Source organism: Lepisosteus platostomus, chromosome 4, assembly GCF_059453375.1.
Source record: "Lepisosteus platostomus isolate fLepPlt1 chromosome 4, fLepPlt1.hap1, whole genome shotgun sequence".
In the NCBI taxonomy this organism is placed as follows: Eukaryota; Metazoa; Chordata; class Actinopteri; order Semionotiformes; family Lepisosteidae; genus Lepisosteus; species Lepisosteus platostomus.
Genome location: NC_142614.1, coordinates 42,646,591 through 42,668,495, shown reverse-complemented (window position 1 = coordinate 42,668,495; position 21,905 = coordinate 42,646,591). Strand labels below are relative to the sequence as shown.

Below are 21,905 nucleotides of genomic sequence, written 5' to 3'. Positions count from 1 at the left end.
CATTAGTCAGACCAGTTTCTTTCAATCAGGAGTGCCTTCAATGTTGGATACACATGTTATGTGTTATGTTAACACATAGAACCTAGAATCACTTAGATCCTTGCTTTGAGGTCTCCAGAGGCTCCACAAGCACCTCTTCTGAAAAGCAGTAAATCTTAGGCAGGGAAACTGCTTTGCTTCAACTTAACTGCTTTGGAGAGCACCAAGAAAGCAAGTCATAGTTTAATATCTCTTTGAGCATGGTAAAGTGGATCTTTCAGAAGTGCCAAGAATGGGTAAAAATTACACTAAGCCGGTGTTCGAAGTTAGTAGAGACTTGCCCAAAAAGACTCAAGAGCTGCCAACCATGTTTCCACCAAACATTGAGTCCATGGATCCAAATACCTAAACAATAGATTTCAATTTTTAAGTGATTGCTGACAATAAAATGTTACACGTGTAGAGGTTTGATGGGTTTACTGAGACAATTATTAATTGTAGCAGTAATCATGAGGTTGTTCGTTGGGGCTTTTAGAAAATCAATCGTCAGAACAACTAACAACGCACACACACGGGTTCAATACAGATACAAGATACATTTATTAATATAAACTGTGCACCAAACATATACTAGTCTGCCTGGATACGAGCGGCAGACCTTACTGTGAGGGTTATCAATATACAAGGTATATAATCTCGAAGAGATGCAAACACAAAGAGATACACAACAGAGAATATATGTCAATATACTGTATATTGTTCGGTTACCAAATCGCTAATCAGTGTTATTACCCACTGTTACTCTAAACTCGGAAGTAAATACATTACTCATGAATTAAATTGATGACAACTTGTGTTGAGGTACAATTGAATTCTCGAGACGCAATGTAGAACATGGGGTTTACTTATCCACTGTGTATGGATTTGGAATTTCCCGGCACGAACACCAAACCAGCTGACAGGCACTGTTGCAGCCTCTGTTCCAGCGGTTGTCCAATGGGCGTTGTCCCGGCGTCCTCTGGCTACCGGCCAACCAGTCGAGGTGCAGCTCGGAGTAGGACGGGCGGAGGAATCTAACTGCGGCGCGCAGGGCAGTCGTTGCTCCGAGGGGATCTACCAGCGGTCCGGCTGGCTAGTAGAAAGTCTCTATGCACAGAGTGTGACCGCGAGTCCTCACAAGTCACTCTTTTGCCTGGGAAGAAGCTGGTTCGTTCCCGGTCCAGCACTGCTTCTGAATAAGCTATTCAGGTTGTCGACGAGGGTCCAACTGTAGGCTGCCGTTGATCAAGCGGAGCATTCACGTTGGTAGAATTCTGAGTACGTACGGGATCCTCGGCCTCGCGCTTAGAACAAAGTCCAAGTCCCTTTGCAGACAACAGCAGTTGTCATGTGATTGTCTCTGAGGATGCGCGAAAATGGCCAAGGAGAGCCCCGATCTGAGCTTGCGCTCCCTTTTTGACCAAGACACAGATGTGTGCTGATTGGTTGAGAGTTTGGCGGGCATTGGAGACCCACGTGGTATTACCACGCCCTGCCAGTCCCTGATTGTTTGGTCAAGGTGAGATATAAGTCACTTACTCTTGACACTTAAGAATGCAGTCCAGATGTCCATTCGGCAATCCCTAGACAAATAGGCGCCAATGGATGACCATTGATCATGATAGCCAGGCTTAGCTAAGTGCATCCCCGTCTGGGAGCTGTTCCTTATCAAAAGAAAACATCTTAAATCAGCCTGCATGAATACTTTCTCTGTGGCTGTACCACAGAGATGGAGGGTGAGATGGGGCCTCATTTAGGACAGCATACCAACGCTTAATTCTGTCTTATTAACAAGCATTGCCGCTACGCATGTCTCACCTTAAGAAAACTCTCTTCAGTCTGAGCATTCAGGTTTTTATAAGGCATTGTTTGAACTTTCTTTTGATATACTTTTCTTTAGTTTTGTTTTTAATAATTTGTGTGAACAGCAAAATGGAATCTAGGAGATATACACAGCTGTAGAACTACAATAGAAGGAGTCTGTCTATTCTGGTGCTCTGAGTCTACAAGGTTTCTGTCTTCACATTTTATAGAATTTCACATTCTTGTTTCATTGTCCTCTAGACAGGCACTACTTCTGCTAGGGCTTCATGCTTACTTGTCTTAATCTCAGATTGTTTTGTGTTACCTCAGACCTAGTCCATAGGGTTCCTGTATTCTGTGTATTTTTGTTACAGCTGAGTAATTGTTTACTTGATTGAACCCGTGAGAAAAACCTTTTAATTCATTCATTTTAATTAACTCCCTGGAGCTGCATATTCCAAGGTATGTATACTCAGCATCAAAAGAGACTCATCACTCTATGAATGTATGTTTTTAGAAAAAATAAAGCATACATATTTAGGATATTATGCAAATGCTTTCGCCATTATTTTGATTAATTATTCTGACCATGATACACCAGAGAGACTTTGACTTCTACAGAACTAAATCACATCATTAGTGGAAAAGTTGATTAGTAACAGGTGTTTGATTCTGCTGAGTTTTAAGCCTGGTGAAAAGCAAGAAACACAAACACAGTGTCCCATGCTTATAAAAAAAAGGCCTTCTTGACAGTGGTATGTTGAATGAACTGGCACTTGCTGTCTAAAGTTTCTGCCACCACTGGTTTCTAACATGTCAGGGAGTTATAGTCATAGCCAAACATAGTTTTTAAATGATACAGTAAATCATGAAATGAGGCTCATCAAGGAATCTCTCTTAGATTGACAGGTGTTTGTGTTTCATCTTTGTGATCATTTTTACAAAAGACAGTGCATGAACTGTACAGATATCAGCTCAGGAAATGGAAACCAACAGGTGAAGGTTCAGGGGGAGAAGCTGGGGGTCATTCAGTTTTCTCTTTCCTGTTTAAATATCTAAAGTTTTGAATTCGGGTTTCTTGAGTTCTGAGCACCAGACCTACTGTATATTGGCTTGCATGCCTATTCTCCTCCACCCTCGAATGACCTTCTTCTTCTTCAGTATCTTGAAGATTCTCTTCACTGTTCATTTTCTGCTGTTTTGCCCCATCACCCTCCTGGGATTCAATGTAATCCACCTCTCTCGCCGGTCGCTGACATTTCTTCTTCTCGTATCCAGCCTCCTGGATTACATCACTCTTAATCCCGCTGCACTGCCACGGATATAGCGACTCATCTTTTGTAAAGGAGTGGCCTCTCTCTAAACTCCTCAAGTCACTTTTCGACCAATCTATTCCTATTCCACTTCAGTCTGACCATCTAGGCCCTTTTCTACTTTTATGCAGTTCCATCTCAGCTTAACCAGTCCTTCCTCCTTCTCTCTCCACTGCAGGTTCTTCAGATCTGCCTCTGAAAATTGGACAGCTCCTCCGCCTTCTCCTCCTGCTGCACAGCCACCCAGCGGAAAATCAAATTTTCCCAGCAGGTTTCTCAAATTCTCGAACCCCTCTCTCATTCTGCAACTGAGATCAATTCCAGTCTGCGCACGCTTGAAAGTTCCTTCATTTCAACTCCGCCTCCTACAACAGCCCCAAGCGTCTTCAGTCTCCCTCCCCATCCCTGTGTCAAATTTCACCCTCAGCACACCTACTGCCTCAGGCTCTCTGGCTGCACCTACAGTTCATCTTCATACTTGCGCTCCTCATTTCCACCGCCAGATTCTCGAAGGTAAAGATGTCAATCTTGTTTATCTCTAATTAGCCAGCTCTGAATTTAAGGATTACTGATGAATGGATTGTAGAGATTTTGCTGTTAACCCTAAAATCCTGGACCCCATGTCTTCTCAAAAATTGAACCCTTGGGAAATTTTAGTGTCCTTAGAGCTCACGCTTGCAGGACTTGCGCTTCTACAGCTCACTCCAGCTCACTCCAGCTCATTCTGCTCTAGAGCTGCCGCATCTGCCTCTTCCTCCACCTCTTCTGTTCTCTGACCCCCCTCGTTTCCTGCGTCTATTCATTCTTCTGTTCCTCCATCTCGTTCCTCATGTTTGGACAAATATGGATGCCCAATTAAATTTTTTTGTCTAAACAGATTTGTAATAATTTTAACCATTCTTCCTGTCCAGCTAAGGTATGCCCATTTGTATTCCCGTCCTGGAACTCACTCTTTAGGATCTTCCAGTCCCCCCTCTTGTAAAGTACTTTTTAGATAGCCTACGAAATTGATTTTGTACTGGGCTATCTTCAATTCCACCTTCATCTTATTCTTGTCCTAACCTTCGTTCCTCTACTGCTGAACCTGAGATGATTGCCGCCTTGATTCAAGCTGAGCTCTGAAAAGGTTTTCTCATTGGCCCCGTCCTAGAGCCTCCTTTTCGTCATACCAGATCAACCCTATTGATATTGCTACTTGTAAGGTTTCCTGCAAGAAAAGCCTTACCACTTTAGATACAAGCTGCCTCATATTTGCTCCCTCATCTCTCATTTTCAGAATTCGAATTCTATTACTACTTGCTGTCCTTGTTGGGGCATTTAATCATGTTATCTGCATTATACCTCAAGGCAAATCTTTCTCTCTCGACTTCTCATTTTTTCTACAACTGTCAGTCTTTCCCAATGCCCAGGTTGCTATATCAGCTGACACACGAAAGTTATCAGAATGTGCCATCTTTTTTATTCCACCACTGAAATGGCCTCTTTATGTTTTACAATGATTGGTGTTCTGCTCCTCAAGATCTGTCTCTCTTCATTGATGCTTCCACTCAGTTTTGCAGGTATATTTGATGTACAATGCTTTTGTAGTTTCTGGACCTCTCAAATCCAGGAGCTCTCTCTCCATGTGATATCCTCAGCTCTTCAGGAACTCTACCCTGCTGCCTGCAGTTGCTGCGGATGCCTGTTGATGGGAAACCAATTTTATTTCTTTGTGATAGCAAATCCACTGTTTTCATTATCAATAAAGGAAGATCCTCCAACCCCCCTTCTGATTTTAAGGCTCTTTCACCATCTTACCATGAATTATGTTACCCATAACTTCCTCGTCAGAGCTGAACACCCCCTGGCCTTTCCAATGCTGCAGCACTGGACGCACTTTCCCATTTGCAGATACCCAAATTCCACAACCTGATGCCCAACATAGCTCCTTCTCTTCTTCAACTTCTATTTGGCTCAAATTAAATCTCTCCACCCAGCTTCAATCAACACGTTACTGCATGTCTGCTGCTTTAGTTCCATCTACAGTACCTACATGACCTACTCTTCTGCCTGGACAGCACACACTAACTACTGTCCATCCACCAGCCGCCTTCTTCTCCATTTAACCTCACTATTCTCACTGTCTTTCTCCAGGTGCTACAAGAACTTACCTCTCTGGGATTCAGTTCCACCTCATGCTCCAGTGAATTGTACGTCCTACACTGCTACCTATTCCAGCAATCCATCTCACGCTTCGTGGAATCAAAAGACAGCACCTCGAATTGTTTCTTCCAGGAAACCTGTCTCTTCCGACATCCTCCTCATTTCAACTTTCATCCTGAGATTGTTGTACCTCCTATGAGAATGCACTTATGGATGCAATGTGTTTGACTGCCCTTTTCAGTTTCTTAAGAGCTGCAGAATTGACCGGTTCCTCTGTATCCCGTTTTCTAGAATCGGGTCTTTGACTCTATGACTTGTCTTGTATCCCAGACTCCCACTTCTTTCTTTTTTGATGCTGTTCTTAACCGATCCTTTTAACTGTGTACATTTCAGTAACCAGGAACTGGTTTTCTCAACAACTGTCAGTTTTAATCTCCAATGTTGGTATGAACCCTTTGTTTTACACTCCTCATTCTTTCAGAATTGGAGCCGCCACCTCTGCCGCCCAAACAATCTTGGATACTCAAGTTATTAAAACACTGTGCTGTTTTTCTCCTCTGCAGTCAACCTTTGTATCCACACTGTCCCCTAAGACATTTCAGCTGCTCATTATCCATTGCTAGTATGCCAAGAGTGGGGGCATCTGTTCCACAAGGGCCACCAGAGGTTTTCCCCTGAATTGGCATGGTTTTTTCCTCTCCACTGTGCGGTCAGGCTCACACATACACTCTACACCTTCCTATCCTATTCTTTTCTCTTCTTTCTTTTAAGACGCATCGGCACACAATTTGTTTGTCCTCACGGGTGTTAGGACAGAAAGAGTCCATCTTCTGGGGGTAAGTGAAGCTCACTTCCCTGATTTCAGGATGACAGCGCCACCATGACCCTTCTGGGAAGGTTCTCACAGCATGAGCCAGAGGGGAGTCCTCTGAGGGCCTAGCCCAGTTGAGAGGCAGTGCCAAAGCGAGTCAGGGGTCTTCTTTCACTTCCTTCTCAAGCAGCTTTCTCTTCATTCTCAACCCCTAGGGCAGCGCCTCTCAAAGTGATTCCTCCAGTCAAAGGGTTCTTTCTCTTTTCCCTTTAGGGATTCGTTTCCAGTTGCAAGGCAGCACCTTTCATGCAACTCTCAGCGAGTTTCATGCCCTGGAGGCTGCCAAGTCAGCCAACTCAAACAGACCACTTGTGTTCCCCACGCGGTCCAGGTGCTACTTTCTTCTACTTTACTAACCCCAGCTTCTCCCCTTGAACTACTGTATAAGGAGACAGATGAATAGTCATCATTTGCAAGTCAGATGAGGGTTCCAGTTACCCACAATGATACAATAGAATGCAATGGTTTAAGGAACAACTCAGAAGGACTTGCCATCAGTGGTACAAAGTCCAACTGAGTGATAAATTAACATTTTGTGTAGACAGCTCTGCAGAATGATAAGATAATTATTATCATTCAACAGACAAGTCCACACTGATGTGGATTTTAGACTCTCTTATAAGTAGTGTGTTTTGAGACAAACAGGACATCGTAAATCGGTTCCATCTTGACACCCCCAATTAAAAACTGATCAATGCCTCTTTGTCTCAAGCCCCAGAGGTAGGACAGTTGTGGAGTGGCACCCTAACTGGAGATCATTAGTCAATAATCTAGAATGACCAACTACTGATGAACCTGTGTGGGTGGGCAAGAATTTTACACCCAATGCTGCTACAACCAATCACCAACCATTGCTATGCAACTTAAAGTGTGCAGTACAACAATGGAAACATGCTCTCTTGCGCTCTTTCTCTCCAAACCTGGCAAACTAATAAACCATATGGTTAGGGCAACCATTGGCAAGTATGATAATCCAGGCTGGAGCATCTACAGTAGTTGGCATAGAACTCAACTTGTGATGGCAACATGACTACATATCGCTACATTGATCTTGGACTTTAACTGTTCCCTACAGATTGACAGCATTCAAATAGAGCAATGCCTGTCCTCATGCGGTTTGTGTAATAGCAGCTTTGTGTATGATGGGAATAGAACAGTTATGGTATGGACTACTATGCTTATGTGTATTTATGGTATAACTACTTATAAGCACCATTGTACATCTGCAGATGACCTGATTCAATATGTGGAATCTTCATTAATATATTATATTTTAATATTACAGGAGAATGACAGAATCCCTCTATATTTTCAATGGTAACTACACACACAACTCACCTATAACTATCATGCTAGACACCCTGTTGATGACAAATGTTCATAAATGCATAATTTACCTATACTTTGTGTTCAATAAAATGTCAGTTATCCTGCTACAAAATACTGTATTGTGGTTTTCCCACTAAATTCAGCAATGTTGCAACTGTAATCCATTTCTTCTGATGCTCAGTTCTATATTCCAGTAATAACACCACGGTCAGCTATTGTAACATGTTAGTTATATACCGTAAACAAATAAATTGCAATACAGATAACCACAATAATGGACATTTTCTAAGCATTTAAAAGCTGTGAGAAATTACTTGCTGCCCTCAGTCAGATGTGTTGGAAGAAACCACTCGGTCAGGTGACGACTTATAAAAACATGTCTGCGGTAACACATCTGCTGTCTGGTGACGGAGGACATATCCATTACACTGCACGGCAGCCGTGGGAGGAGCCTAGAGAATGGCAGCTGGAATGGACACCTTTTATATGTGAGTTTCTTAGAATTTTTAGAAAGAAACATTTAAATTGGTGAAATTTAAACATTTAAAGTAACCTTGTAACTTCCAGAGAAAGACTAAAGTTTGAAAACTGTGCTTTTGAAAGATTCTCAGAGAGGGACTTTAAAACAGATTCAGAGATTTGTTTTGAAAACCAGTAAGCAGCTTAACTGCCTGGTTAGAAAGCAGGAATTGAAGGAAGTTCAAATAAGAGCTTAAGCTTTTGTTTTGTGTTCATGATGGTCTTTCACTATTAATAAGAATAGTTTTCTTAATTTATGGCTGGATTTGAGTGCTTTACCTACCTAGACGCACATATTAAAAGATCACTGCTCTGGCACACACTGCTATCTTGGCTTTCATTTTAATAATTTTATTAGCATTTAAAGTTCATACATTTCCATAGAGCAATGTAAGGCAGCTTGCCTATATTGTACAAGCAGTGTATTGATTTTTCCCAATATGAAAACCTGAAGTTATAAAAGTAATCAAAAAGGATAATTTACCATATTCCGCTATTGTATTACACATATTTTAGACTACATACACCATATTTAAGAGTAGCAAAATATACATTTATATACATATATGCCTGGCAATGGTATTCTCCTCCTTAATGATGTTATTTTTTGCAGCAAAATTGTACACTTTCATTGGTAAAAAGTTAAATTTCAGAACAAAAACTGGAAAGAAAAATCAAAAACCATTGTTAACTGCATATTACCACAGTATTAACCCCTGTACATTTTTGTTGAAAGCACATTTGCAACAATTACAGCTGTGAGTTTTGTTGGGTAAGTCACTACCACCTTTGCACACTGGGGTCATGTGATTTACATCCATTTTTATTCGTAAATTTGCTCAAGATATATTGGTTGGAGTTTACTGAAACACAGTTTTTAGACTTTGCCAAAGATTTTCAGATTCAAGTCATAATGTTGACTGGGTCGGTAAGAGATATTTATTTTTTCTTGTTCAGCCACTCAAGGGTAGCTATTACCCTTTGCTTACCCTATTCCTTTGAGTTACTGTGCATTTTTAAACAACATTCTGGTCTCTAGCAGACAAACAGGTTTTCATCTGAAGTGTCCGTGTACTTTGTACAATCCATTTTGCTCTCATTCTTAACAAGCTGCCTAGCCCTGCTGATTACAAGTAACCTGTCGCATAATGTTGCCACAACCATGATTGACAGTGGACATGAACTTTGTCTTTAATGACCACAAAAACGTTTACCACACACTTGTACTTTTTAATATTTTGTTACAAACTATGTGGGATTTGAGATGGGTACATTTTGTGAAACAACTGGGACATCTTAATTTAACTTTAACTCTTGCAAAGACACCGATGTTCAATTTCCACCTAACTTTCCTCCTAGCTCTGGGTTTGGAGGGACAACCTCATCAAGTCAATGTCTGACTCATACGATTCTTCTTCCACTTAATGATCAAATTCACTGCATTCAAAGCCACATTCTTTGAAATTCTTTATATTCTTATGCTGATCTGTGCTTTTTTTACAACTTCATCCCTTGTTGATTTGATATCTACATGGTCATCATGGTTTAATCTTTGCTTGAAATTCAATGACTGTGGGATTTTACAGAGACAGGCATATTTATTCTTAAATCACATAAACCACTATTATTGCACACAGAGTGCAACAGAGGTCATGCAACTACAATAACTGTGTGACTTATCAATATATGATAACTGTGTGCACCTGAATTAATTTCAGTTTGCACAGCAAAAGGGGTAATATTTATGCAATCAGTTCTGTTTCAAGTAATATTTAGTTTTTTTGTTTGCAGATTATGCTGACAGATTTTGCCCAGAAAATTATTCTTGTTGAGCATTAAAGTTTTGATTAAAATATATACTGTATCTATATAAAAGGTATTTTGGCCTACAGTCTTATTTTGCAAGAGCATTTTTCCTAAATATATTTGGGAATTTATTACAGTTGAAACTGATCTTCATAAGCATTTATTTCCAATGAATTCCAATGAAGTAGTTTATGGTTTAGCAGTTTAAATAAAAACTGTATCATATTTAAAAATGTGCAATTTAAATGCCGACCAAATATCCAGTATTTTAAAATGTAGTTTTACATTATTGCATTATTTTTTTTCATGACATTCTTCCCAAATGCCTCATACATGAATTTTGAAGCATATTACTGAAACAAGTATTATCATATAAATCAAAATATACTGCATAATAAAATACTACTTACTTTGAAATATGTGTTACTTCATATCACTGTACATGTGCATTGTGTAATGTATACCAGTGCTTACAGGCATGCACTGTAGCTTTTTTTTGTTTCATGTGCTTGAAGTATGTTTAAAAAAAATAGATTAAAATAGTATTAGATATAAACAGCACAATACAAGTATATTTATAAGATACATGTTCAGGATACAATTTCATGTATTTCTATTCTCTCAACAGCAGATAACAATATGATTAATATTTCACCTTGAACAATACACATCGGAGACTGATGGAGCTACTACTGCAACTAAACGTGAATAACATAGAAGTTTTGATCTAGGTTCTCATACATGTTATAAGAAATACAAAATTGTTTTTCTTACTTAAACATTTCCAAAATCACATTTTTTTTGCCTTCCATTGGATGCTGCATTACTTTTGTCTTTATTAATCCAACATTGTCTACTGTAAAACAGTTATAATGGATTTACAAATTAAGTTTAATACAGAAATTATAGAAATATCAGATACATCTGTGCTTGAGATATACTGATTTTAAAATCATTTTACTTACATTTAAGGCACTACATAGAATAACAGCAGTGAACAGTGTACTTAGTGCATTGTACCAACGGTCCTCAAAACTGCTGCTATTACCCCAGTGCCAAAGAAGCCTAACATGGCTCTCGACAATCTTAACAACTTTCGCCCCATCTCCAACTTACCCTTTCTCTCTAAAATTCTAGAACGTGCTGTCACACTTCAGTTACATGACCACCTCATGACAAACAACCTTTTCGAACCCCTCCAATCTGGCTTCCGTCAACTTCACAGCACAGAAACCGCCCTAGTCAAAGTCACCAACGATCTCCTAATAGCTTCTGATTCTGGTTCTCTTTCCATACTCATCCTTCTTGATCTCAGTGCTGCCTTTGACACTGTTGACCATAACATCTTGCTTTCTCGTCTCGAGACTGTGTTTGGAGTCTCTGACACTGCCCTCAAATGGTTTAAGTCTTACCTCACTGATCGCTGTCACTTTGTCTCTCTCAATGGGTACAGGTCTGAAATTGGTCTTGTCAAGTCTGGTGTCCCCCAGGGCTCAATACTGGGCCCCTTCCTCTTCAGCATTTACATGTTCCCACTTGGTCAGCTTTTAAGATCACATGGCCTCAGCTTTCATTTTTACGCTGACGATACTCAAATATACATCCATACCAAACCCGACACTGATGTGGCTGTCTCTATTCTATCTAATTGCATATCTGACATAAAAATTTGGATGACTCAAAATTTCCTTCATCTTAACTGTGACAAGACTGAAGTCATGCTTATTGGTACCTCCCATCAACTTCGTAAAGCCAGTCCTGTAACCCTGTCTGTAGATGGCTCTGTACTTGAGCTTCAATCAAAATTGAAAAACCTTGGGGTTATATTCGATTCTGGCTTAACATTCGACCCACATGTACAGCATACTGTCAAAACATCTTTTTTTCACCTTAGAAATATCGCAAGACTACGCCCTATGCTATCATTAACTGTGGCTGAAAAGCTGATCAACATATTTGTATTCTCTTGAATTGACTACTGCAATGCTCTGCTCCCTGGGGTATCTAAATCTACTCTGAACAAGCTGCAGTATGTCCAAAATTCAGCAGCCAGAATCCTGACCAGGTCTAGTGCAAGTGTTCACATTACTCCTATCCTGGAGTCCTTGCACTGGCTTCCGGTCAAATTCCGCATAGACTTTAAAATCCTCATGCTCACCTACAAGGCTTTACATGGCTTGGCACCTCAATACCTGTCTGAACTTTTATCGCCCTACTCCCCACCTCGCAACCTCCGCTCTTCAAATTCTGCCCTCCTTACTGTCCCCCAAGCCCGTCTACATTGTATGGGCGACAGGGCCTTCTCCTGCTATGCCCCCAAGCTCTGGAACTCTTTGCCCAAGGATATTAGAGAGTCACCTTCTCTAAACTCCTTCAAATCCAGACTCAAAACCTTCTTCTTCAGAAAAGCCTTTACTTAACTGGTTCCATTCTTCACCCCTCTGCTCTTCTTAATACCATCTTCCACGGTCTCCTCTATTGTTATTGTTGTATTGTTGTAACTGTAATTGTGTCCTGTCTTGTGAAATTTTCTTATTTATTGTTGTAGTCTTCTTATTTATTGTTATTGTCATCCTGTAAAGCGCTTTGAGAAGCCACCTTTAAAGGCGCTATATAAAATAAAGTTTATTATTATTATTATTATTATTATTATAGTGTACTATCATACCTGATTTTCTTTTAAAGTTTACTGATAGCAGTTTTCTCTGTATTCCAAAGGGGAGGCTCAGAAGTAATTAACTTTCAATTTATGTTTGAGCAATTTTCTGCCATTCACAGACAAATGTTCTTTTTAAGTCAAGACTTAAAACGAATTTGCTGATTTTATATTGATAAATTTAAGTATTGTATCCCGAGAGGTGGAAATATAGTGGAATATAGGCTTTCTCACAATGCCACCACTGTGATTCAAAACTTTTGGGCATATTATGGGCAAAATGGCCCAATGGTGTGACCTCTAGCCAACCTGCATAACCTGCAGAATGAAGTAATGAATAAGTGAGTAATGAATGACTGAGTAACTGCCCTTCAGATGGAGTGAAATTGCAAGTGAAGGAAAGGATACGCTCTGCATGGAAATAGCCACTCCTCTGAGCCAATTAATTAGCTTATGAGACCAGTTGGGAGGAAGAGAATTTCAGGCTATATCTAATATGCCTCTATTATGGAAGGAGGGAATGAGTTAATGTCCAGCAACAGACAGGCTTACAGGCCTGTGGGACTTAGTGAGCTAGGGAGGCTTGAGAAAACACAGTTTTGGTTGTACTTAGGGGCATGTCACCTGCCAAGCAACCAGGTTTGGCTCAAGAGAAAAGAAACTCCCAAACAGCGGTCTTCAAATGCAAACAAAACTATATTTATTGCCATCAAAATAGGGATAACAACAAAAAAAACCCTCACAGGAGTACTCTCTGCACACCTTCCCTCCAAGACACCCTCTCTCTACTGAGCTCTGCCAGTCACTTTGATAGCCCCTCCTCTCCAAGGATCATCCTCTTAAAGGGACTCACTCATGTTTTTTAACAGACATTTAACAGATGTAGTAGTTCAGGTGGGTAGCTGCGTCAGCATGCGTAGGCTGCAAAGGAACAATAGGTTTATTCCATGCTGAAAAAAAGAAGAAAGAAAACACAACATTTCGGCCATGGAGCTTTCTTGAGTGCTTTTTTTTAAAACATTTTGAAACATTTTTTGTTTCGTGTTTTGTTTTTTTGTGTTTTTTCTTCTTTTTTTCAGCATGGAATAAATCTATTACTTGTTCATTTAACAGAGGTGGGCAATTTGATAAAAATAAATATTTAACCATCCATAAAAATGTGCATGCAAGAGTTATATATCCACTTAAACAAAACAAATAACCTTACATCTGTTATTTATAGATGGCTCACCAGTAACCTTCACCTTTAAGATTATTTGTGGGATACTACAAACAGAAAAGGTGACTGGTGGCCATCTTGATCAACACAATACAATACTCCACTGGGGGAAACACTGCAGTGATTTTAGGAAAACAAAAAAAAGGTAAGTATCATTCACACTTCATTTGTATCACATACACACATACCAGAAGGGCAGAGGGAAATATTGGAGTATTTCATATTCATCAAAAGAAAGAAAAAAAACAAGCACTCTGTCAGAGGGCATCACAGTTTCTGGACAGTATGATGCATGTTTGTTTGCCAGGAACAATGGGAATGATGTGTACTGCTAAGGAACAGGGTTGGTTTGCCAAACCAGGGTTGACTGAAAGCATTAGTACCTGGAGAAATAGGGCATCACTTGGCAAGATACCAGTGTACCTTCTCTTTCCCCCAGCTGAGCAAGAGGAAAGAGCTGGCAGCAGTTGAGTCCTGTCTACTCCCTGCACATTAACATCAACAGACAGGTGGTCTCTAAGTGTGTGAGACAAAAAATAAAACGGTAATCTGGCTGCTGCTGTGTCAGGAAAGTATTGTAGAGAAGCTTCCCTTGCTAAACAGGATCAGCCAGGAAAGTTAGTGGTCGTAAAAGTTAGTGAAGGTCTGGTGCTTGGTGAAAAGTGACTGTGAAGATTTGAATTAAACAAAATTCTGCGTGATAAGGAGTTAATTGATTTGAATACTCCAGTACCTGGCGTTTACTGAAAATCTAGTGAGTAGAGCCACATGAAGACCAACCTAGAAGGAAGACACCCATGCAATGTTCTCTAAGAGGAGACTCACGTGAAAGAGCTAAGATTCCTAAGGATAAAAATGAAACACTTGAAACTGAAAACCACTATGATGCCATGCTGGCAGTCACTTTTGTATGAACAGTTATTCTTTTTTTTTTTCACTGGTCTTCAGTAAATTCCTTTGGCTTTCAGTTCTTCTTGGACACGGGTGAGATAATCAGGATCTGGATATCCATAGCTGAATAAAAAAAGGATCACACACATTAGCTAAAGAGTCAAATAAAGAACATTGCACCCAGATCCAAAATAAAAAAAACTAAATAAAGCTAAATAAAAAGCAATTCCTGCAGATGGAATGTTATAGTTTGGGATAGATTTTTTGATAAAAATATATTTTTATTTTTTAGCAAAGCTGGTCATAAAATAAAAGTGGGGTATCATTGGGAGAAATGTGAATTTCAGCTCTGTTAGGATGGTTCTTAATATTACTGAATTCTGAAACACAATGCACTCAATATATGTGATTCATTATTTTTATTTTAAAGGATTTAAGTTTCTTTTCTTGTTTAAATTAAAAGTAAATGGATAAAACATTCTCAAAACCAACTTTTGCATTATTAATGTTAACCAATACATTACTGATCCATTTCTTACATTTCTCCTTCATTCCAAAGTCTTTTCTGAAGATATCTTCACATACCTAGTTAGTTTGAGTAATTTACTCAGAAAACTGTTACATTTATTTGTGAACAACACGTCATTTTAAATTCTTTTTCTCTAATGCTGTAATGATATTTTTAGCAGCTTAATATATTTTACCCTGTGATCAAAGAAAATTCTTTTTGAGTACTTACTTAGTTGGCCCACCATATATGTGGGTTTTATGGTGAATATCATTCCAAGTAACCACATTGCTTCTACCGGTGGTCGAAGATCTTCCAATTGTGAAAATTAGTTTCTGCTTAAAGGCCTGCTGAAGAAGCTTCAGAACCTTCTTGCCCTTTGGAGAGTCAGGAAGATAGGCTGTTCGGGTGGCCCCTTCATAACTCTTGCCAGGATTTGGATGTTCTTCCTAAGTTAGAAAAAAGTATAATTAGAATCCTCATGCTCAGTGAATATCAGTAGCTGAATAACACAAGAACGTACAGTAGACTGTTCTATATTGGGGATACACTACTCTTTAAATTTCACATCAAAATATCTCATTCTGTAAGTTACAACAATGAAAATTCTTTAACTGTTTACACAGCTGTCTTTGTTCTTTAAAGTGACAAAAATAGCCATACTAGTGTACTGGTTTTTTAACTAGGACTAAATCAATTGCAGTTTAATCTTTACCATTTATGTGGAATGAGAGACATGATTCTTTTCTTCTCTTTTCAGCATGGAATAAACCTTTACTTGTTCCTCAGTAAATTAAGTTAATTAACCTGAATAATCCTTAAGAACATCCTTTGATAAATCTACTTTTTCCTACAGGTTAACTTGCCTCCTAACCCAAGGACAGCTACAGTGTAGTGAAAATTAAGTAGGATTTTCATTCTAGAGTTGCCAAATCAAACAATTAAAGAAGCTATTAGAATGCAAGCAATAATGGCTCTATAACAGTGGTTCTCAAACAAAGCATCCTAGTACCACCTACAAGTCATCTTCTCATAGGAACCCCAGAAATTCTCAATGACCAACATGAGTGTGCGTGCACACACTCACACATACATATAATAAATATTATAATAATAAACTGTATTTGCTATAGCGCCTTTAAATGTGGCTTCTCAAAGTGTTTTACAGAAAAAACGCTAAAAAGAAAGAAAAAACTGTAACAAGAACAAATAAAAATAATAAAAAAGCACCATTTCATTGAGAGGGGGTGAGCCTGTTTAGTCGAGCAAAGCAGATGTGAATTAATTTTTCGAGCTTTGATACAATTCACAACAGAGTCTAACAGATTTTAAATCGTCAGGCATATTCTTGATGGCAAAGCTCTCGTGGTGAATATTGCAATGCGTCCATTAATTTCTTGAGCAACCTCTTTAATTCGTGCAACTACACCGCTATGTCGGCTTGTCATCTCTCTAGCACCATCTGTACAAACTCCGACACATTTTATCCAGTCGATGCCATTCTCTTCGATAAATTCATTCAGAAGCTGAAATATGTGCTCTCCTGTAGTTCCTGTTGGTAGCGGCTTACATAATAGAAAGTCCTCATGGGACTAAACTCCTATCTAACATAAACGAGGGAATTGGCCAAATTGACTACAGACTCAGCTAATTGCAGTGAAAAACATCTGCTCATCTTAACGCGCTCTATCAGCGTACTTTTGATATCATTTAAATAATTCTATGAATGACCGTGTCTTTCAGGGGGGGGCAGCAGGTCGAGCTGTTTAGCAGCTTTTTCTCCACACATACTACGTGTCAGCTCTTTTGCCAACGGTAAATAAGGTTCTTCGAAAATAGTGTGGGGCTTACCTGCTTTAGCAATCCGCAAGCTTGCATTTTTCCCCGTTTCCGTTTTTATTTCCGTATTTATTTTAAGTTTTTATTTCATGCACATGGGAGTGAAACACAGAGACGCTCTGTGTATTTTTCACAAATTAACTTTGAACAGTTCTTAAATATTTTTCTGTTATCTATCACGCTTTCCTGTGCTCACAAGATTACAAGCGTTAGTAGCACGTATTTCTATGCATTCCTGTGTTTACAACATTGGCATTGTTCCAAAATCACGCACATTCTCCTACCTCCCTATTTGCTGGAGATTTGTTTTAAATACAATTGGTCACTTCGTCCGTAGCACGCATTCCTATAGAGTGGTATAGAATTACAGAGTATCTCTTGTGTCCACTGAAGTATTAGCGCGCACTGTATTGCAGTACGTAGGCTGCGTATTCGACACGTATTAAAATAGAAAATATGAAAACCGTCCCGATTTTTCAGCGCACACAACAAATGGGCGTACCACAGTTTGAGAACCACTGCTCTATAACATCGAATGAGAAAACAGAGATTTTTCAGTTAATGCAGGAAGAAAGATAATCTACAAATGGAGAAAATTCAAGACCTTTGCCAATCTACCCAGGAGTGGCCATCCTAGATAGATACTTTATTGATCCCGTGAGGGAAATTGCATCCTACCAAATTCTCTCCAAGATCTGACCATACAAAACTCCCGAAGTCTCAAAGAGGCCCAAAGCTACATCTAGGGATCTACAGGCATCTATTGCTATGGTAAATATCCACTATTAGGAAAAGATTGAATAAGAATGGATTTCATAGAAGGATAACCAGAAGGAAACCCCTGCTCTCCAAGAAGAACATTGTAGCACAGTGTAAAATCCTAAGCAGCTCTTGAACTAAAAAAAAAACTTCCAGAACAATGTGCTTTTGGCCATAATGCAAAATGTCAGAAAATGCTGCCATTGACCAGAAGAACATCATATAACCAACAAGCACAGTTGTCTGTGGGTGATGGTTTGGGCCTGCTGTGCATTAGAATTGAATTGACACTCGCAGTTTGGAGGGGAATAGATGGAGTCGACAGGGTTAAGGAAGAGTTGGTCAGAATTCCTCCCAGGTGATGTGTGACTGATCAACTCTTACGGGAATTTAAGTTATTGTTGCTAAAGGGGATGTCGCAGGTTACTGAATCAAGAGGTGCACTTACTTTTTCACACAAAGATATTGAATGCTGATTTTTTTAATAATAATGACAAAGGTTGCATGTTATTTATCAGATGAGGTTGGTTTTATCTTTTATTAGGGCTTGGAGAGGACTACTTGAATTTAAATGTATCCAAACACTGTCTGTTAAAACAATAAAACCTTAAGCGAGTGTACTGTTTTCTTTACAACACTTACATAAATACAGCAAACACATTTCTATTGTTTCCAACCTTCTGATTAATGCAAATAAGGCTGGAATTGCTAACATTGCTGAAACTCTGCTGTGCCATCTGACATCTGATTAATCTAACCATTAGTTATCCAAAACACGTGGGTGTATGAATGCTGAAAACAAAAGCCCAATAATCTGCCCATTATACACCACATATTAGTACTATACATCTATACAGAAACTGCCTGTTTGTCCCCCAGGATTTAAAATATTAATTTTTAAATCTTTCACTTAAATCTTTATACTTACCCCTTGGATCCCACTTGGAATGTGATATTTTATTACAATTGTACCATACATCTCATATCCTGGTAGAGATGATGTCAAAATGGTAACATCCATTTGACCATTTTCAGGTTGGGTACCTTTTAGCTTCCCATATATTATACCACAGATTGGACAGGAAGGTTTTACATCAAAGGCAGTTTTTAAGCAGTCTTTACAAAATACATGCTGACAGCGTGGTAATGTTGTCTTGTCTATTTCCTTGATTAACTCCAAACAAATTGGACAAGTATCTTCCTTGAATTTCTGGTGGTTTTGGATGGGAGGTGAACTTAACCTACTATCCCCTGACCTGAACAACTGATGATTTTTAGGAAGCATTTTGCTGCCTGTGTGAGTCTTTGTTGTGTGAGTCTCACCATCCTGTAAGAGCTTGTCCAGCCTTCTTAAGTCAATGAAGCTCCCAGTCACTGTAATTGTATCCCTTCTTGAGTTAATGGAAAGTTTTGGAAATTCCTTTTCAAAGTTTTTGTAATGGGTTTTCCAGACCGAGTCTGTATTGTATGTTTTTACTTGGAGGTTGGTTGCAATCTTCTGATAAAAGGTTAGAAACCTTTCCCTGACACAGTGACATTCAAAATCAGTTCCTTTTTTAGGCTGTAGAGATTGAAAATCAATAAGCATCTTGCTGCTAGATCTACTGCTTTGTATAATAACATTATGACCTCTGATGTCATCAAGTTCCTTGGAATATTTTTCTTCAATGTATTCCATAATGGGTTCAGCAACCTCAACTGGTTCCCCCTGGCTAAAGTGAGGAGGCCGTTGAGGTTTAGTATATGGTGGATGTTTGGTAGCACGAAAAGGTTTTATTGTTCTCAGCTTGCATAATTTAGCAAACAATTCTTCCACTTTTTCATATGAGCCTTCAACTTCCAAACACTTGTCCCCCTTCATTTTCACAGAAAGCTGTTGGTGTGTTTTAATTATGTCCTGGGCTTCATATTCATCTTCAAAGACTGCCAGATCAACAGTCAGAGTCATGAACGGGAATATCTATAAGAATATGTACAAAAACAGAGCACTGTTCAAAAACCAAAGTAATTATAAATATTATTAAAAGGTAATTCTTTATCAAACCTATGGCCATAAAGGCCATGAACCTTGTGTTACACAATAATTGTGCATGTTCCATTTCAGTAAAATCTGTAAAAGTCCTGAAAAAATGGAATGCAAACAATGTAGGAAATACAAAAATTGCTAATATACAAGATGAGAAATATATAAACAATTTATAAGGGCATACTGTATACTTATACGTATAGATGCATTTCCTTTTGTCTATGAAGTTCAATAAATGTTAAAGATTTTTTACAGTGTACAGGTGTTAAATGTGATATTGTACAGTGTTGTTTTGTCAACTTTTTAAAGATTTTAATATAATAACAATCTATAAATAATTGAATAATCATACAGAATCACACTGTACTCTGTTCTGTGGTTGTGTATCACAGTATCTGCAATTGGCTGGGAATTATAATTACTACTACTGTAATAATATCCATGCCATATTCACAGTTTCCAACATAAAACGTTGTTCTTTAAAAACGTAAGATTTTAACCTCAACCTTGAACAGGAGACAAATCAAAACATGCACGAAGAACCATTAATTACACTCTTTAATTTGTAAAGCCATGATTTCAGACTTAATAGTGTTCCTTCGTATGAAATATATTTTCATACTGTGTAGGTTACATTTAATCCCTTTACATTTAAACAGAAATGCATTTTTTTTAATCCAAAGGTTTAACAGACATCTAAATCTAAAAAGTTTTTTTAAAACTTTTCTACAGGTTCTGCTAAACAAATGTTTTGGGTCTGTAAAATACTTCCATTACATAAGACATACATTCATTCAACATTAAAAAAAAAAATACTAAACTGATATTCATTTTGTTAACAAATCATTAAAATATTACATTTCTAGTTTTCATGAAGCTACTACATATGATTTATTCCTGAAAAGTTTCAGGTCAAGGCAGGATGATCATTTTATAGTACATGCAAAAAATCTAATCTCTTCTCAATATTACTATTATGTTGCTTTTGTTATTTTTTTAAGTGCACTAAATTTATTTTGGCGGAAAACGCTGTCAATACGGCTCATGGTATCTTCGTGTTTTAAAGTTTCAAATGTTTTATGCTAGAAATGTACAAAATTGTCTTTGTACTAAACGCCAATATTACCAATTGACAAACATTCGTTTGGTAAATACGTACCTCAATTACTGTTCCACCGGACATGATGTTTGTGGAAATAAACTTCAGAGTATTTGAAACGGTGTTGTTAACTGTTGCTAATGGTAATATACAAACTTATTTATCGAAAATAGGCGTCATAGTCATATACGTCACTTCTCAGATTCAATGTGATTTGCTATTCTTCAGACACAACAATTTTCTCGCCATGTCAGTGGTTTAAAAAATGTAATCTGTTAAATCGTGTCCGCCTTTGCCATGCTTGGTTGAAGGACACTTGTGGAGTTCGTTTCTAGTGACACTTTTAGTTTCGTTTTAGTTGAAGAGGAGGTGGAGTTAGAGGGAGGTGCGAATATCAAAGAATTCTTCAAAATACCTTAACCCATTCCTGCTGATATAGGAGACTTTATTTCTTTCTTAAATGGTCCACAAAATAATAATGAAAAAAATATCTTTGGACGTTTAGTTTAAAGGTTTCAGAATTGTAAGATATCCAACGTTCAACAAACTACCTTAAAGTGTTTATGTAAAACCCTTTTTTTAAATAAACTACTTATTTAAAAATATTGTTCTTTTGGTATTCTCCCAAGTACTTTTTTTATTACTGATATAAATATGCTTAAAAGGAAAACACCTTACAGAATGAGAAGAAAAAGCAAACAATTGAAGTGTATTTCTTTAAAATATGGATGTAGCTCATGAGATACAGTATGTGTACAGTAATTTGCACCATCCAAGGTGTGATTTTAAAGCAAACAACTGATCTAGTTCCCTTTTTGTTTTCAAAACAGTTGTTTAATTTCCCTCACAAGGGACATAACAATATGTATATTAAGCACCCGTAATATTTTATTTCCTTATGTTGGTCATGTTTTTAATGAAGCAGCTTTCCTTGAATAATGCTGAAACAGTAACCTTTTCTAGTCTAGGCAAACCAAATTTAGCTCCATTTGGCTACATGCTTCAAGAGAAACTGTTATTTAAATGTTTTTTAGCCAATCCAATATGGTGGCCAAATTATGAGACCAAAACATAGTGGTTTTAAATAAGTAGTCTTACTTAACTACT

The 21,905-nt window shown here is 38.3% G+C and overlaps 1 protein-coding gene across 2 annotated transcripts; it reads right to left on the bottom strand.

Moving 5' to 3' along the window:
• Positions 1 to 13,134: 13,134 nt before the first annotated feature.
• Positions 13,135 to 21,108, bottom strand: LOC148673188 (E3 ubiquitin-protein ligase DTX3). 2 transcript variants are annotated; one of them, XM_088629534.1, is made up of 4 exons: positions 20,859 to 21,108; positions 18,602 to 19,633; positions 15,307 to 15,524; positions 13,135 to 14,690 (listed from the first exon to the last, which is right to left on the bottom strand). In XM_088629534.1, exons 1-4 carry the CDS (start codon positions 20,880 to 20,882, stop codon positions 14,621 to 14,623), a joined length of 1,344 nt encoding a protein of 447 aa, XP_088485660.1. In that variant the 5' UTR covers positions 20,883 to 21,108; the 3' UTR covers positions 13,135 to 14,620. The 2 variants fall into 2 exon arrangements, with proteins under 2 accessions (XP_088485660.1, XP_088485661.1); XM_088629535.1 differs by lacking the exon at positions 18,602 to 19,633 and having other exon boundaries at positions 20,859 to 21,107.
• Positions 21,109 to 21,905: the final 797 nt, after the last annotated feature.